The sequence below is a fragment of the Enhydra lutris genome, unplaced genomic scaffold (genome assembly GCF_002288905.1).
Source record: "Enhydra lutris kenyoni isolate GAN:26980312 unplaced genomic scaffold, ASM228890v2 scaffoldscaffold84, whole genome shotgun sequence".
NCBI lineage: Eukaryota > Metazoa > Chordata > Mammalia > Carnivora > Mustelidae > Enhydra > Enhydra lutris.
Genome location: NW_019154168.1, coordinates 1,152,801 through 1,171,464, shown reverse-complemented (window position 1 = coordinate 1,171,464; position 18,664 = coordinate 1,152,801). Strand labels below are relative to the sequence as shown.

At 35.7% G+C, this 18,664-nt stretch overlaps 1 protein-coding gene across 1 annotated transcript in view; it reads right to left on the bottom strand.

Moving 5' to 3' along the window:
- LOC111161322 (kinesin family member 21A) overlaps window positions 1–18,664 on the bottom strand; it is a 153,647-nt gene that overhangs the window by 24,793 nt on the left and 110,190 nt on the right. Inside the window, exons 18-28 of the mRNA XM_022524913.1 lie at window positions 14,549–14,617; window positions 14,240–14,454; window positions 13,936–14,089; window positions 13,216–13,410; window positions 12,670–12,771; window positions 11,709–11,874; window positions 11,225–11,245; window positions 6,237–6,297; window positions 5,751–5,805; window positions 2,890–3,104; window positions 421–528 (exon numbers count right to left, since the gene is read on the bottom strand). Coding sequence (XP_022380621.1) covers window positions 421–528; window positions 2,890–3,104; window positions 5,751–5,805; window positions 6,237–6,297; window positions 11,225–11,245; window positions 11,709–11,874; window positions 12,670–12,771; window positions 13,216–13,410; window positions 13,936–14,089; window positions 14,240–14,454; window positions 14,549–14,617 — 1,361 coding nt within the window. The remainder of the gene's footprint in view (window positions 1–420; window positions 529–2,889; window positions 3,105–5,750; window positions 5,806–6,236; window positions 6,298–11,224; window positions 11,246–11,708; window positions 11,875–12,669; window positions 12,772–13,215; window positions 13,411–13,935; window positions 14,090–14,239; window positions 14,455–14,548; window positions 14,618–18,664) is intronic.

The window sequence follows — 18,664 nt, the reverse complement described above, 5'->3', positions numbered from 1 at the left end:
GGTACAACTAACACACCCTATGACTAACACTAGTTTTGTCAGCTAGTTTAAAGAGGTAAAATCAGTGGCAGTTTGATCAGTCAAGAGCAATTTCAAATTTTTCTACAAGACTATCTGAAATACAGATTCACTAACCTTCATCTCAACTGTGTATGAACTTTTACAATGATATGAACAAATAATTGAAAAATAAATAAGGATACATGATTTGGGGCAAGCGTTCAAATATTTTTACAGGTGTGTGTGTGACCAAAAGGCATTTAGCCAAGCCCACAGCTGACTTGATTGTCTTATTAGTCAAATCAGTTATAACCATAGAACCAGCCTACACTTGGAAAATAACTTCACTATAGTCCTTTAGCATTTAAGTGTAATAGACATTTTATGCAATCTAGTTGATAGAAAGTATGCGTAACTTACTGTTTTTGTTCCTTGGACTTTGATTTTTCTGCTTTTTCATATGCTTTTCTTCTGGGTATAGGGGAAGGCTCTGGTACTTTTTTTTCTGATAGAGATGACTGTCTGGAACTAAAAGAGGAAAAAGACTCTTTAATTATCAAATTTTAAAGATATACATACAACTTTGTCAGCTATTCAACCCAAAAATTTTAATAGATTAATAACTGGAACTTGAGAAACTATTACTTGGGAACAAGAAACAAAACTAGGATAGGAATATATTACATGCGTAATTAGTTGACGGAAGCCTGACACCTATACTTTTATTTTGTAAACTGGCAATCTTATTAAATATATGCAAACCCATTATCTTTGAATACAAATATCAAACCTAGACTGTCAATAGCTCAAATCAATCGTTTATTTGAAACATAGATAATTACGTTGCTTAGAATTATTTCAGTTGAAAAAAAGTTGTCTTTATAGTCTTACAAAAACAAAAATATTAGAATATCAGAATATGAAAAACAATGAGATTTAATGAATTAATATGAAGACACAGTCAAAAACAGACACACAATAATTTTACCTAATATTTAGATATTAGTAACTATATGTTTTAATAATAAAAACATTCTTTTTTTTATAATAAAAACATTCTTAACTTTAAATGCTGACTAGTGGTTATGTAATTAACAATTAAAAACTCTTATTTTTGTGTATGATGGTAATGAATTTTGATTAAAAAATGAATTTTTGCTATTGTAGGCTAGTTATATTAATAAGAAAATATACTAAGGAATTATAAAGCAATATTACAAGAACCAGAATGGGCTTACGTGATTCCCATTTTAAGTGAAAGCTAAATATTTAAACTTCATGTACCTGACTTTTCTAATCAAAAGAAATCACATTTCAAAAACCCTTCATCAAGCTAAATCATAGAGGACACCTGAGTAAATTATTTTACATCATGCAGTAAGTCATGCAGTAATGACTTACTAAGAGTTACCACACCAACCATGTCCAACTCTTAAATTTTTACAGGATGACATAAGCATCTGAATTTATGAAAATCTGAAAACAGATCATGTGAAATGACAGAGTCCAAAACATATATTTTCCAACCTGTCAATAAGGATACACTTTAAAAATTAAAAAAAGGGGGGAGGGCAAAAAGAAGGTATTACCTGAATGTGGTTTCCAGGCCACAGATTTAGTCTTGAAGTCCCAAAAGTCTCAACTTAAATCTGTTCCTAAAATCTATTCTGTTTATATCACTACCTTCACCAAAAGCATTTCTTCAACAGTCATCTTATCAAAAAAGCACTGAAGCCGTAAGCTATACTGGTTAGCATTCTCTATCAGCAAATCCCATAGTTAATTTAGTTAATTACATAGGCTACATTAAGCACATGCAAGAAAGTTGCCATCATTAAAATTAAATTGGATGGAAAGGTAGCAGATGGGCTTACTGAATGGAAGATGACAGAAATATCTTCACAAAATGAAAGAAGTTTTTAAAAAGTTTTTTAAAAAGAAGGGAGTTATGGGAAACAGATACTCAAAGGGGAAAGTTTGTTATATTTTATTATTTGCTGAGTCCTGTAGTATGTGCCATTTTTTGGTCAATATTCCCCAACGCAGTAATGTAATCATCCCATAAATCATCTGCTAGATCATATGTGAGGGTTACTGGGGAAAAAGTCATTAAAAATTTTTACCAGTGAATGACTGATCTAATTTTAATATAATTATCAAAAAATACAAACACACATAGTGTACACACACTATGGGTAGAGAGCTCTTTGTGCTCAAGACAGCAGTGAAAATTCTAAATAAGTTTTGTTTTGAAGAGAATGTCTTTTGTTCATATTATCATAAATGGGAGAGAAAATATTCCCTCCTGCAAATCTTTAATAATACCAATAAAAACATCTTGTGTATACCTTTATCCCAGACATGCAATGCAATGTGCTTCAAGGCAAAAAATTAGGAAAGCTTAAAATGATAGTTTGTAATTGATATTTCTTTTTCTTTATAGGGTTAGCAAAGGTTTGCTTGCCATCCTGACCAGACACTTAAAATGAGAACATACATTAATTTAGAGCAAATCTGAGACTTTAAAGCTTCTGTTTTATATAATGGTTTTATAGACATAAATACCTGATTCAATGTTCCTAACTAAATTTTGTCTGTAATTCATAACTCAGCCCTTGTGAAAATTATGACCCTTAAGAATGACCTTCAATCTTAGAAACAAGCAATGCAACTGAACAGAGAATATTTCATCTTAAATGATTTCAAATGTCAAAAAAATTAGGGGAAATAAACCTAACAAATTCTTTTGAAAACCAGAGATCTTATTTACATAATTTTTTAAAAATAGAAATAAGAAATTAGCAACATGCATATAAAAAATTAAAAAAGAAAGAAAACAAAAAAGAAAAGCCAAAAGAAAGGAAGTTAGTGTAGCTGGGCCAGACTTACATGCTGCCTATCTTAGAAGGGAAGCCAGATGGGGGAGGGAGATCTTTTTCCCTAGCAGAAGTACCACTTGTCTCTGTATTCATTCCAATCTCTTGCCCTTCTGCAACAGGTGTAAGAGGGCCAGGCAAGGAGGCATCTCCTGTACTAGTGTCTGAAGCTAGTTCACTGCTATCTGCATACAGCAGTTCCATTTGAGTGGTGGTTCTCCTTCGGGCCTAGTCAGAGAATGGAAGGAAAAGCAATCAGGAGCAAACTTTTGCAGAAATGATTAGGGAATAGAGATTTAATATTAGTTTGAAATAGGTAAAAACATTGAGCATGTCATTTCCTAGCAAGTGTATCAAACACAGCATGTAAGATAGTAAAACAAGCCAGAGCTACAGCCAGATAAGACCTTGAGAGGCCATAATAATAGCCAACATTTCTATTGTACTTACTGTATGCCAGGCATTGATCAAATACCTTATTATATTAGCATGTACTACCATTATCCCAATGAGGAAACTAAGGCACAGAGAAGCTAAATAATTGACCCAAAGTCACACAGCTATTAAGTGGCAAAGCCAGATTCAAAAATAAGCAACTTGCCACCAATATGACTGCTATCCCTGACACTCATGGCCAGGTCTCCCAACATAGAATGTTTTTAAAAAAGAGAAAGCAGAAAGAAATTAAACCAAAAGTTAACTGCAGGGAAGCTCAACTAAATTCTAAATTCCTCTGTTTAAATGTTTTAATATCACTTTTAGTTTTAAATTTTTGATATCGCTTTTTAAATCTGCTTCTCAGATTTGCAACCTTGTCCTCCTGATGCCTTAGCTGTGTTTTTAACCTGCTTGCTAAGTAATTCAACACCAGCCTGCACCAGCTCTTGCATCATGGTGAGGCAGGGAAAGGTTATTTTTCTAGAATCTAAACTCACTCTACACATTCCTTTCCTTGTTCGTGAAAACTGACTATCCTGTTGTTGCTCAGTTGTTATCACTATGGCATTAAAGGATAAGCAAGGTGTTTAACAGATTATAAGCCTCTAAAGAGCAAACACCCTGTTTTATTCAACTTTATATCCCCTGCACTGAGCACAGTGCTGGTACATACCTATTTAACATACACAGTCAATTTTACTTTTTCAGTGATGAAAAATAGATGATACGAGATCATTTAAGGTATCTTTGAGGTTCAAAAGGAGTAGTAGGTAGCACCTCGGAAAATTTCTGGGAAAAAGGAAAGCCTTCCAACCAGTTTTTTACCTGGTCAGTTCTCCTCACTGCCAATAGCCCAAGGCAGAGACAAATATGTTCTTAGGAATCCCTAACCACAGTGGTTCCTTCAGCAGATGACCTTAGGGCCCCACTTCTCACCTCTCCAGCATCCCAGCAGGGCAGGGAGCCTGAAAGACATTCAGGACCTTAAGAGATTCTCTCCTCTACTTAAGATGGAATCCAAACCATACTAGGATGTTTTCTCTGAGTTTGGGTAACTTCTGCTTAGTCACTTAGAAAAATAAAATACAAACCACATGTTGCCAAGGATCATACATAGAGCCTGGAGACTTTTTTTTTTTTTAATTGGCTTGACCAATTTGGTTTTAATTTTTTTTTAAGATTTTTATTTATTTGACAGACAGAGATCACAAGTAGGCAGAGAGGCAGGCAGAGAGAGAGGAGGAAGCAGGCTCCCTGGTGAGCAGAGAGCCCGATGCGGGGCTCAATCCCAGGACCCTGGGATCATGACCTGAGCCGAAGGCAGAAGCTTTAACCCACTGACCCACCCAGATGCCCCTTGACCAGTGTTTTAAAGACTAGTAAATCCTACATAAAAATCTTTATTTAAGGCTTCTTTGGAAAAAAACAGTATCTAATAGTCTCAGTCCTATATTCCTCATGACAAAAATAAGCCAGAGTTAAGTGATGGTTATTTGCTTAGAAGTGGCCTGTCCTCTTCAGGGAATCACAATGACCTCTACTCATTATTTTACAGCCAGCCAAATTACTCATTTACATTACCTGACTGTTCACTACGGTCCTTCAATCTGTCCTAATGCATTTGCACAGTGTTATTCTTTTAGGATCTGATTCTCTCCACTCATTTAACAAGTATTAACTAAGCACTACAAGAATTCTTTGTTTTTAAACATCTTAAGATGGTTAATTAATTCATCTATCAAATGCGACCAACTCTCAATCTAGAATTTTAACATTCTAGAATGTTAAAATTTCAAAAATTTCCGCTAATTTACAAATTTTACAAATTCATGCTGTATGCCACTACAGCATCTATCATCTCCTATATTACTAGGAAATTTCGGTGACTTTAATAAATTAGCACATTACTTCCTTAACAGGTAATAAAACTTTTAGGTAAAACCTGGAAGAAAAAAAGAATTGCTCTCCAAAGTCATGCCTTCTCTAGTAGAAAAAGTGCCATAATGTGCTAAAGCACAAGTTCCAAAAAGCAGAATGTTTCAATATACTTTTTTTCCTGAAGGAGAATATGGTAATTATAGAACTAAATTTCTTATACAGGGGAGCTCTGGTAAAAGTATGCCAATTTGCTAACCTACTAAAGGTCTGAAGCCTATGTGTGTGTTTATTTTTGAGAGAGAACGTGCAAGCGTAGGGGGTGGGGAAGGGGGTGGAGGGGCAGAGGGAGAGAAGAAATGTTATGTAGGCTCCATGCCCAGCACAGAGCCAGACACAGGGCTCGATCTCGTGACCTTGAGATCATGACCTGAGCCAAAATCAAAAGTCAGACATTTAACCAACTGAGCCACCCAGGCACCCCTAAAACTCATGTGTTTAATAGTGATAACAAAAAACAGTGGGAAAGGATGCTTACCTGCTATTTTCAGTTCTCCTTACCTTGCTTTTAGGTTTCACTTCTCCACAAAGTTTCATAAGGTCTGAAGATAGTGTGCTATACCCAAATAAATAATTAACCACAGATTAAAGGGGAACTTAGAGAAAACTGTATGTCCTCTATGATTATAACCATAGAAAGCATCTTACATGTCTATGGGGAAGAAAAGACAATATTTAAAATCAAAATGAACTAATTAAAAAATAATTCATTTTTCTTTCCTTAAATATCCCAGTAAATTTTATTTTAAAATTTGTGGTGGTTAAATATGGCTTAGATTGGTTTCCATAATACCGTTTCTAATGCTACTCACTTAGCCATGAAGTTCAAATTGGTTGTTTTATGGCAATTGTTTGAAGCAACAAGATAAAAATATTTAAGTAAATATATATTATATATAATATGATATATAATATATATCATATATATATAATATATAATATAAATAATATAAAGTAAAATCTTTAAGTTTCTAAGGGCTCTCTTACCTTCCTTCTGATCCTGGGCTGTTTAAGGGTGCCTCTTCATCAGTACTATCCTCTACATTTTCTAAAACAAAAACAAATGTCCAAAAGCTAAGTATTATCCACATGTCATAATTTGAATGATAAAAATCCCCATGCCATAATAAACATCAGCCCAATGTCTCAACATAGGCAGTTCGGTTTTAGTTACTGAATCCGAATAGAAATATAGAAAAATATTTGATTATGTGTCCTAAAATGAGAAAAGGTGTTCAAAATAAGAAAAAACCACAAGTTCGAATCATAAAACAAAGAACAACATTCATAGGATGGAAATGAGATCATGTATTTATCAGAGTATGTGTAACTGTATATTTTTCAGAGTATATACTTATGCCAAGCCCTCCAAACATGAAAAACCACTGAGTAAAATATAAAATTAAAATAAATGTTGCATGAGCTCCTTTTAATGTAGTAAGCCAATTTCAAAAACTATGTACGTGTAAACATACTTTCCATATTTTAATCAGTACGCCCCTGACTTCAATATCTTCCTTTATTTTTATTTTTGTTTTCAAGTAGAGGGTAAGCATGTGTGCCTGTGTGAAGGTATCGAGAAGTTAAACATCCTCATGCAGCTCGTTCACACGTACATAAAAGACAAAAACAGTAGGTCTGCATGCAAGAGTTTTGTAACTGAATACAAGTAAATCACCACTATTTCAGAACAACTGTAACAGACTGGTAGAAGAGAGGAGAAAAAGCAAACAAGGAAATTAGGAGGAAGTCAACAAATCAAACAGCCACTGAAAGCAAACTATGTAAAATGTCAGTGAGCCCCTACATAGATGCAGGTTTTTAAAACATACACATTTTATTATAAAACCAATCCACAAAAGTAACAACATTACAAATTACTTATATTAATGAAAAATATGTACAATTCATCCTCTTTTCACTTTTAATTCTATACATGTGGATTGCGGGCAACTAATTCCTTTCTCGGATCTTCCCTTTCTTCTTCACTGGTTACCAGATACTTTGTTAGAAATTCAGTAATAGTTGATACGTGATAGTATTATCTAAAATGGAGCCCATCGAGGACCCACACAAAGGGAATTTATTTTCTGGGATGAAGAAGACTGTGGTCTTGAAGGCAGTGTGTATCTGAAAGCCCACCATTAGAGGGAGGCTCAAGGACTTGCTCCAGGGACAGCATAACTGAGTGCCAAGGTGACTGCCTTCGTTGATAATATAGAACATGAGGTTATAAAGAAATGACAAACTAATCTTCATTTTCCCATGTATAAAAGCGGGCTAAGATTGGCTAGTATTTTTCTTGTAGAAACCAGTTAGTATGAAACGAGTTAGTATGTTAAACATCATGTGAGTGCTTAGTAAAAACGTAACCCCTGCTGATCCATGTATGCATAATTAGAGATAATTATGGTTTGACATAACCAACCTGGCAAAAGGAGAGAGGCCCCCACCCAGAAAGTCACCAAGTCAAACTCCTCTTCAGGACTGAACTTGGTCTGAGCACTACAGTCTTTGGGCAACCGGTCACGCCATCACCCTACTGTTGTCTTAACTCTGAGAACACACATCCAGGCCACTATCAGCTTCTTTTCTCATCACCAAAGAATTAAAGCTTAAGGCAGAGAGACTTGCAACTCCCGAATGCCTTAAAGCTCATCTTTACCAGTTAAAGTTGCACAGTCTCATGTCACTGGAAGTTAACCAAGTATTTTTAAGTCTTTAAGTTTAAAAAAAAAAAAAGAAAAGTAATAAAAATAGTATACAGAAAACAGTTAGCATAGCAGCCCAAAACCACTATCCTTAGAAAGGCCTGCTTGAGGGCACCTGGGTGGCTCAGTGGGTTAAAGCCTCTGCCTTCAGCTTGGGTCATGATCTCAGGGTCCTGGGATCAAGCCCCACATTGGGTTCTCTGCTCAGCGGGGAGCCTGCTTCCTCCTCTTTCTCTCTGCCTGCCTCTCTGCCTACTTGTGATCTTTGTCTGTCAAATAAATAAATAAAATCTTTTAAAAAAAAAAAAAAAGGCCTGCTTGCTAAGTTGGACTTCGCCTGGCATCTGGAAACTTGACTCTCAGAGTGTCCCAGTCACTAGTTAACTACTGAGGGACTTAGAATGTTTGTATGGTCTATGCTAAACTCCTGCCTTCCTTCTGGGAGTCTTGAGTCCTGCTACCTACTAATAGACAGTACATATGTGACCAGTCCCCAGGAAAAACTTCAGGTTCTGAGTGTATGGACTTCCCTGGGCAAAAAAGTTGTACACACGCTGCTGCATTTTTATTCCAAAGGGAAAGGAACATTCTGTGTTATCTCCCCAGGAGGGAGAGAGCATAAGGAAAACCAGACATGGATTCCTCTAGACTACATCTGTGGTTTTTTTTCTGTCTTATGATTCAGTTGTGTATCCTTCCTACATGAATCTTTGCCATGAATACAACCATACGCTGAGCCCCATGAGTCCTCATAGCAAGTCTCCAAAGGTAGGGATGATCTTAGGGACCCTAACATAGTTAGGGAAAAAAGAAGAGGATAATAAAGATGCTCTTCAAAGGCTACCAAAGTACCCACACATTAGCAAGGCCCACCTTGTAGCCTTATGTTCCATCATTGTAGGCCATGTACTTGTTGCTCAGGGCAAGAACCTGCCTGAAGGCCCCATGCGTACAATACTGTGGCTGAGTCTCTGCCTTTTAGTTTAGTCATTGCCTGGAGTGACTCTTCTCTCTTCCTCTTCCACCTTATCTTTTGCCTAGCTAACTTTTTTCTTCTTTTGTGTTTCAGCTCAAATATCACCTCTTCCAAAAAGCTTTTATCAACTACTCCCTTCCTATTGGGTGGCCCCACTCTGTGTTCCTATTAACTCCCTATTATAGATCTCAGTCACTGCCCTCACTGAATGTATCCTACTCTTCATGGTCTGTCACCCTCAGCAAGGCATCAAGTCAATGAGGGCAAGACTTTGTGTCTTACTTGGATCCCAGCGCTCAGCCTGAGGCTTGAGGTAAAATTACAGTTGAGTGCAGTTCTCTAGCTTCTGTGAACTTAAACTTCCTTTTTTTTTTTCCTCTTTCCATGCTTTTCCTCCAAAGCACCTCTAGGCTAGATTATGGTCCCCATCTAGAGCACAGACTTCAGTCACAGAGACATAGGTTACATCAGCTGAATGGGTTTCCACTCTCTGGTTCTGACCCTTTTTCAACCATAGATAAATGAAAATTGTTTGAAAGTTATGAAAAAGTAGCACTGCCTATCAAATAAGCAGTTTAATATCTTCTGCACAAAAGGACATTAAGAAGGACATGTGCATTTTCTTCCAAGTTAAAAGAGACAATGGACTTAAATAAAAGTTCACCTATTGTTATGGGCTGGGCCACAAAGAACAAAGACAAGGAGCAGGAGAGTGAGGAGGAAGAACAGAAAGAGCAGAAACATGCCTCAAAACACGTGGAATGCCAAAAAATTCTAGTTATGATCCAGGAATTTGGGCAGTCTTGATTAGGAGATAACCAATCCTATCTTTTCTACCTGTATTTGTTATAGCTTGATCAGATTAAAAATAGTAGCTTTTCTATACCTAAATTATGTAGTTGATCTCAAGGAAATACTACGTTGAGATTAACACATGATATAAACATCTAATAAATCAAACAGCTCATGTATTTTATTTGTGTAACATCTTATTTAAAACAAATTCAGATGAATAGATTATGTTTATTCTAATGACACAGACAGGTAAGTATATTTACTCTTTCAGTTACATTCCTTTCCTTTAAGTATAAAAACTTTTGGCAGCTGTGTACTTAGAAAAAGAAAAGTTCAGATCAGATTTTGAAATAATTTTAATTAAATAAAAACTGTTCCAAAATAATCATTCACAAAAATCAAAAAGTAATAAAATTGCCCTGATACTCCTGGTCCTTCATGTGTATAATCACTAAGAGGACTGGATGTAGTTGATGTGAATGTTGTAGTGGCAAGAGAAAGAGGTTGAAAATTTCTGTACTTGTTTATCTCTAAAGCCCATTCTAATCTGAAAATATTATAAATATTGTTTTAATCTGTTCATATAAAATGCATTGAATAGTTTTATTCAATTTATATTAAAATATATGTGTTGAATTTTATAAAAATTAAGAATAGTAGAGACCCAAGGGATGCCTGGGTGGCTCAGTTGGTTGAGCGGCTGCCTTCGGCTTGGGTCATGATCTCAGCGTCCTGGGATCGAGTCCCACATCGGGCTCCTTGCTTGGCGGGAAGCCTGATTCTCCCTCTGCCTCTGCCTGTGCACTCTCTCTCTCTCTGACAAAATAAAATAAAAAATCTTTATAAAAAAAAAAAAAAAGAATAGTTGAGACCCTATCAAATATATACCAAAGATATATGCTAAGGAAAGTTAATTATAAGGTTAAAACAGATGCAAGTTAACAGATATATTTAAAAATTAAAGAAATGGGGGGTGCCTGGGTGGCTCAGTGGGTTAAGCCTCTGACTTCAGCTCAGGTCATGGTCCCAGGGTCCTGGGATCAAGCCCCGCATCGGGCTCTCTGCTCAGCAGGTAGCCTGCTTCCCCCTCTCTCTCTGCCTGCCTGTCTGCCTACTTGTAATCTCTTTCTCTCTGTCAAACAAATAAATAAAATCTTTTTAAAAAAAAATTAAAGAAATGGGTACTCCATTTTTTCCCTACAAAAAAGAGAAAGAAGGGCTTATGAAACTGGAGCCACAGCTGGAGGTCAAAAAATAAAAGAAAATTAACTAAAGCCTACTTCTTTAAATATCTAATATTTTAAAATTAGGAATGTATAGGAAAGACAAAAGACTTAGTTGTTTGTGGTCATGGATACATTTCAAAAAAGAGCATGCAAAAACCAATTGGCTGCCAATAAAAATTTTAAACATAAGATGTACCACAATTAGTGTACATGAACAATTAGTAATTCATGCAGCTGTAGGGTACACAGAAAGCTAAACATACTTACCTAAAGGTACGCTATCTAGATCTGTGTAAATAACAGCAAAAAGGAAACAAAAAGCAATACTCCAATCAAAACAGATCCAATGTTAAGAACTCCCACATAAAACAAGATTATGCACCATTTATAAGATATGTAGAATAGATGCCATAAAAAAACATTATTTTTCAAGGCTGTTAGATATGCAGAGTAAAGTGATGAAACTTAGTTAATATTTTAAATAACCAATTCAGAAACTTGGTTGATCCACAAAAACTAATTGCTTAATAAGGTTAAATAAGCCTTTTTAAGTTGGTAATCATTTCTTGGAATGACAATAATTACATCCCCCAAATTTATACATGCAAATTAAAGAAGGAGTAATTATCAAAAGCATAAGTAAATATAGCATCTATTCAGTCAAACAACAAGGGAAAAGAGGTATAGTATAGCATTCTCAAAGAGCAAAGCTACCATGCAATTCATTTAACTGAAATTTAGTCCAAATTACCTTGTAAAGCATGGCCTAGTAAAGCATCTAGCTCAGGATTTAACTCTGCTTTCTCTTTCAACATATGGAATAGGAGCTGGTTTTGTGTAGCACTGGTTATTTCAGTTTGTTTAAGCCGACCTTCAAGTACTTTAATTTGAGCCTCTTTCTGGGCAGCCTGAAGACCCTGTAATTACACAGAAACATAATAACAACAAAAACAACAACAACAATTATCTTAGGTCGTACAAAACAGAATCTACTACACAAAGATCTGTATCAAATAGCAAGTATATATGATACATGGACTTTGACATCAGAGAGACCTTGATTCATGGAAGCTCTTCCACTTCCTAGCCTGGTGATCTTAAGCTAATTACCTCATCTTCCTGATTGCGTTTCCTCATCTGCAAAATGATATGAATAATACCTACCTCCTAGCACACTGTAAAGATTAAGCAGGAGAACATAAAATAAAGGGTCTAGCACAGTCCCAAAGTAGTGTTAAAAAAAAAAAAAAGTGACTTAGAAATCATTATCACCTTCAACATTTAGGCATAAGTTTCTTATAGCTGACAGGTTAATGCATTTACATTCAAAGAGGAGGGAAGTGTCACTGTATTTTTTTCCTTTCTGATCTTCTTTTGAACTGTAAAGAATCAATATTAAACCAAAATTATGATACCAAATTTGTCTGCACCCCCCAAGAGATTTTTCTTTTCATTTTTCCTTTGGTAAAGCAAAAGGTAAATTGTTTCTTGTTTAAGCTTTTATCTCTTCTACTACACAAGTACAATGGATGACAAGCTAATGGAATTGATCTAAACAGCGCTGCCTTTTCTTAACTCTAAAGAAAGATCAAAGAATGTTTTTCAATTAAAAGAAATCTTACTTATTACAGAGGAAAGTGTCACTGGAGAAAGAGAAACAAAATGAATTAATCAAAACTTGGGTTTTCAGTAATGGGGTAGTTAGAGCATACCTTATTGATACCCATTGACAAGAAGTGATCCAGCAGATATCGGGCTTCTGTAAGCGTGCAAGCATTAATGACTGCACTGACATCCAATGTTTCTCCTTCCTCCTACAACAAACCAGCATATGATGAACATTACTTTGAGCTGAAATGTATTCTAACAGAAGCAAAAGCCTATTATTTCATTTATTTATTTGGTAGTATCAGCTTAGTTAATGAGACTCTTGAGGAAAACGTAAAATATGATCTCTACCCCAAGAAACATGTGCGCCCGTTGAAAAGAAAAAACACACCTGAGCAGTTAAGAATCCAGGGTGGCTCAACAAATGATATACATTTTTAAACATTTTTGATTTTACAAACAATAAATAATATCACAAAATCAACAAAGAAATCTGGAGAGCAGGCAGGGAGTGATATTCACGCAAAACCTAACAATCATATTAAACCAATAATTTAAAAATTCCTTGATATAAAAATTCAAAGTGCTTTTAATGATAAATATGAAAATATCTTCCTTAAGCGATTCAGCATTTTTTTACAATTACAAACCTTTGCTTCTTCCATCTGCATGATGTTGGCTTGACAATCAGAGATACTGTCATTGATGTAATCTATATTAGCAGTTAATGACTCCATCTCCTCATTGATGTTAACCACATTTTTATCTCCCTCTCCACTCTCCTTGACGATCTTTTCCCGTCTTTTTGAAAGTTTCTCTCGTCTTTTTGTGAGTTCTTCCCGTTGCTATTGAGAAGACAGATTGGATTTCAAGAAATAATATTGATCCGGGACCATAAGAACACTAGGCTAAGTGAAATAAATGAGTCACAGAAGGACAAATACCGCAAGATTCCATTTATATATGGTGTCTAAAATAGTCAAACTCATAGATGCTCTAAATAAAATGGTGGTTGCCAGGGGCTGGGGAGAGGTGTCATTTGATGGGTCTGAAGTTTCAGCTATGCAAGATGAGTAAGTTCTAGAGATCTGTTGTACAACAGGTGCCTATAATTAACAACAACGTGCTGTACACTTAAAAATGTGTTAAGAAGGTCGATCTCATGCTGTCTGTTCTTACCACAATTAAAAAAAGCAAAACAAAAAAAAGAAATGATGTTCACCTAGTTGCACATAATGCAATCAAAACTCACCCAAAAAAAAAAGGAAGAAAAAAAATTGGTAAGTATTCATTTACCCAGAGATCAAATTTGGAAAATTAAAAGTAAGAGCCAGCTAAGGAAGAACATATCTATGTTCTGTTTCCCATACCTTGAGGAGTCTATTCATATCCGCCTCCATATTGGAAATAGTCATTTTCTGCATGATGATGTCTGTGACCCTGCGCTCAAGAAGCTGCCACTTCATGCGAGCTGTCTTGGAAGTAAACACTCGGCCAGTCAATCCTTTCCTCTGATATTTTTTTCTATAATCATACAAAAACAAACACATGTGATTACTTAGATGCCGATTTGATTGTATGCTGCCAAATAATGAACTGTTTTTCACCGAAGTCCAACATTGAGTCATAATGCCACAAAGATTGTATCAGAAGGAACAGGAGAATTGTACTGACCTGGTTCCATTTGTTGTGGGCGTTGGTAAGGCCTGGACTCTTGCCACAGGAATTCTCATTTTCTGCTGGGCTCCTGCCCTTGATACATCTGCTTCCACAGCAGCTGCACTGGAACCCGCATCCTGAACAGGGGTATCAGATGAGCTCAGCTTCCGAGTGACCTTCCCAGCCACTCTGTCGGACATGGGCCTCACTTGCCTGCGAAGAGCTGTAACCTGAAGGAGCAAGAGAGACTGACTCGTCCTCTAGTCTACAGACATACAACATTTACCTCAAAGCCAGAGCATTTCCTCCAAATGACTGACTTGCCTCTTCAGTTTTGCGACGAAGAACCACTTCTTGGTTTCTTTTTTGGGCTTCCAGAAGTCTAAGTTGATGCTATAAGATAATAACAAATACATTAAAATGGTAAACTGAAAGATACAACGCTTCCTACTCCTGTATTAACGTAGTCCCTTTGGGAATTATAATGGTTCTTAGCAGAATCTGAGCTTATAACAACCTTGCATCCATTGCTACAAATAAGGATATTTTATTGCAATAAACAAAAATGCATACTGATGCAGCCACCTTTTTCTAAAAAATGAAGTTATCTCTGTGACATACTTTTATCTAAGAAACTCTATATAATGCTTACTATACACAAGTACTTTTCTAAGTGCTTTGTAAATATTATATCGCTTCATTTTTGCTAGACATTTGTTTTGCTAGCTGAAGCATGAACAGGATGAAACACAGCTTAGAATACTTTCAATAAAGTCATTTTACAATATATGCAGTAATTATTAACTCTCTTTTAAATATGGGGAAAACATATATTAATTATATTAACACTTTATAATAACTTTGAAAATATTATGTTGAAAAAAGTAAATAAACAATAAAACATGTCAGTATTGGCTGCCAATTTGTTTCTAGGTACTTTATATGATAAAGACAATTCATTATAAATTACTTTAAGCCATTTTATAAGGCTAAAATTTAGGAAACAATTTTGAGCTTAAAAAGAATAGAGATCCTAATTCTAGTTCTGTCATTTATTCAACTCTGTGACCCCGGGTAAGGCCTAGGAATTGGGCTTAATCACAAATACGCCTTCTGGGACTTAAATTCTGTGATATACCAAATAACCCTTCATGTTTTGCATCACTAATTTAAACAGGTAATTCATCTCATGTTTATGTAAATTCATTCCTATGTCATCAGATGAGAATTGTTGGAGAAACAGATTCTATCTTATCACTCCCATATCGTCATTGCCTACAGCAATGATTGAATAGAGGTAAAGTTAACAAATCTTTTTAAATGAATGAACTACCAAAAATTAAAATTAACATATAGTTTGAAACTTGTTACTACTACATTAAGTTTTTTTCTACTCTAAGTCAAATCTCAAGTTCATTCATATTCTTTGGGTGGTGTACAAATATACAAAGGGCTAAAAGGTGAATATGACATGAAACAATTTATAAAGAAAGGGGTTCAATATGCACACAAGGCAATAAGTAAAAGGATAAAAGAGTCTGAATGTTAGCTTTGTGTGTGATTATTCAGCCTCACATTTTTATAACAGAATATATCATATATGATCCTATGTTGTAGAATAAGATTCAAAATTCCCTCCCAGGAGTTAGTTGTTCAATATTGACCTCTATGTCTCATAAGAGTTAGTTACAAAGAAATAAGTAGTGAATATTGAAAGGAAGTTATACTTGTCATCCAAAAGTTTGGATTAAAAACAAAATAAATATGGTATTTGCCTTTCTCTGACTTATTTCATTTAGCATAATACTCTCCAGCTTTACCCATATCATTGCAAATGGCAAGATTTCATTCTTTCTTATGGCTGAGTAATATGTAGAATTTAAGAAACAAAATAAATGAGCAAAGGGAAAAAAAGAGAGGTGCAAACCAAGAAACAGACTTTTAACTACGGAGAACAAACTGATGGTTACCACAGGTGAGGTTGGGGTGGGGGGATCTATGAAATAGGTGATGGGAGTAAGGAGGGCATTTGCTGTGATGAGCCCTGGGTGTTGTATGGAACAGCTGAATCACTGTATTATATGCCTGAATCTAATATTAAATACTGTATGTTAACGGACTGGAATTTGAATAAGAGCTTCTAAATAAATATATAAATAAACAGCCAAAAAGTGGAAATAACCCAAATATCTATCAATTAAGGAATGGATAAACAAAATTTGCTCTATCCATACAGTCATGAAAAGGAATGAACAACCAGTACATGCAATATCGTAGATGAACCTTGAAAACATCATGCTAAATTTAAAAAGCCATATAAAAAAGGCTATATATTGTATATTCCATTCATATAAAACATCCACAGTGGGCAAATTCATGGAAACAGAAAATATAGTAGAATTGCTGTCAGGGGCCAGGGAGGGGGAAGAATGGGAATGACTGCTAATGGGTATGGAGTTTCTTTCTGGAGTGATAAAAAATAGTCTGGAATAAAATAGTAGTAATCCTTGCACAATTCTGTGAATATACTAAATCCTTGAATTGTACAGTTTAAAGGAGGGAATTTTATGGCTTGTTCATATGTGTCAATTTTTATAAATAGGAAAAAAGGAAGAAAAATAGCCTTAATACAGCAGTCATCTCATGAGAATAATCTATTTTTCTCATTATTCCCTTCTAGCTCCTTAAATTTTCTCTTTACTTCCCAAAGTACATGTCTACTTTCTAAAATATGCTGTTTGCTCACATTTTCTCCAGGGAGGATTTAGAACAAGTTGAGCAAGAAAAAAGAACACAGGCTGAAACCTAACCAACAATGGGGAAAAGACCATGATGGCCTCTTCTTTTGAGGAAAAAAAAAAATCATAAATGAAATAACCATTTTGCCAGAAATTTGGAAAGAAGAAAAAACAAACTAACTATAACCTAAAGCTTAACACAATTACAATTAGCATGTTGGTATATATCCTTAAAACTTTTTCCCTCATTTTAATCAAGCATGCATATATGAAATGCTACTTTATGGGGTGCCTGCATGGCTGAGTCAGTTAAGCATCTGCCTTTGGCTCAGGTCATGATCTCAGGGTCCTGGGATGAAGCCCTGCATCAGGCTCGCTGCGCAGCAGGGAATCTGCTTCTCCCTCTATCTCTGCGCCTCTCCATCCCACTCATGCTCTCTCTCTGTCTCAAATAAATAAATAAATAAATTCTTTTAAAAAAAAGCTACTTTACACTTAATGTTAAATCACAGTCATTTTTCATTTTACTATGCAGTTTCCAAATCCTAATCTTTTTTTTTTTTTAAAGATTTTATTTATTTATTTGTCAGAGAGAGAGAGAGGGAGAGAGAGCAAGCAAAGGCAGACAGAATGGCAGGCAGAGGCAGAGGGAGAAGCAGGCTCCCCGATGAGCAAGGAGCCCGATGCGGGACTCGATCCCAGGACGCTGGGATCATGACCCGAGCCAAAGGCAGCTGCTTAACCAACTGAGCCACCCAGGCGTCCCCAAATCCTAATCTTTAATGGCTGAATAATAACCTATTAAATGAGACAGACAATAATTAACCATTTCCCTTACTATCAAGCATCTTGATTGTTTTTACATTTTTCACTATTACAAACAACCCTAAAGTAAAGATTTTAACACATAACAAATTTTCTGATTTTAGATTATTTTCTTATTCTAAGCTCATGGGAGAAGTAGGATTTTTTTTTTTTTAAGATTTTTTTTTTTTTTTAATTTATTTGACAGAGAGAGATCACAAGCAGGCAGAGAGGCAGGCAGAGAGAGAGGAGGAAGCAGGTTCTCTGCTGAGCAGAGAGCCCGATGTGGGGCTCGATCCCAGGACCCTGAGATCATGACCTGAGCCGAAGGCAGCGGCTTAACCCGCTGAGCCACCCAGGCGCCCCGGATTTTTTTTTTTTTTAAGATTTTATTTATTTATTTGACAGAGAGAGATCACAAGTAGGCAGAGAGGCAGCCAGAGAGAGAGGAAGGGAAGCAGGCTCCCTGCTGAGCAGAGAGCCCGATGCGGGACTCGATCCCAGGACCCCGGGATCATGACCCAAGCCGAAGGCAGCAGCTTAACCCACTGAGCCACCCAGGCGCCCGAGAAGTAGGATTCTTAAGTGAAAGAATGTGAAAACTTTTATAGCTCTTAGTAAAGCTGCCTCAGTGAAAGTGGGTTATTATTCCAGGAACATTGCTAAGAATCTCTAGTGGTGAAACTGTCTGGAACCATCCTAAAATCACTATTTTACATAATACTGCAAGTAGTTCCCTGATCTCCTTAGAGATCATCAATTATTCTTTGCCATTTTCTTGCATCTCATCATCTAGGAAATAAGCAAGCCTCTAATAAAACTTATAATAATATTATAGAGTTTTTATGACCTTGTATATTAAGTTACTATAATCCATATATTATAATAAATGCCATAT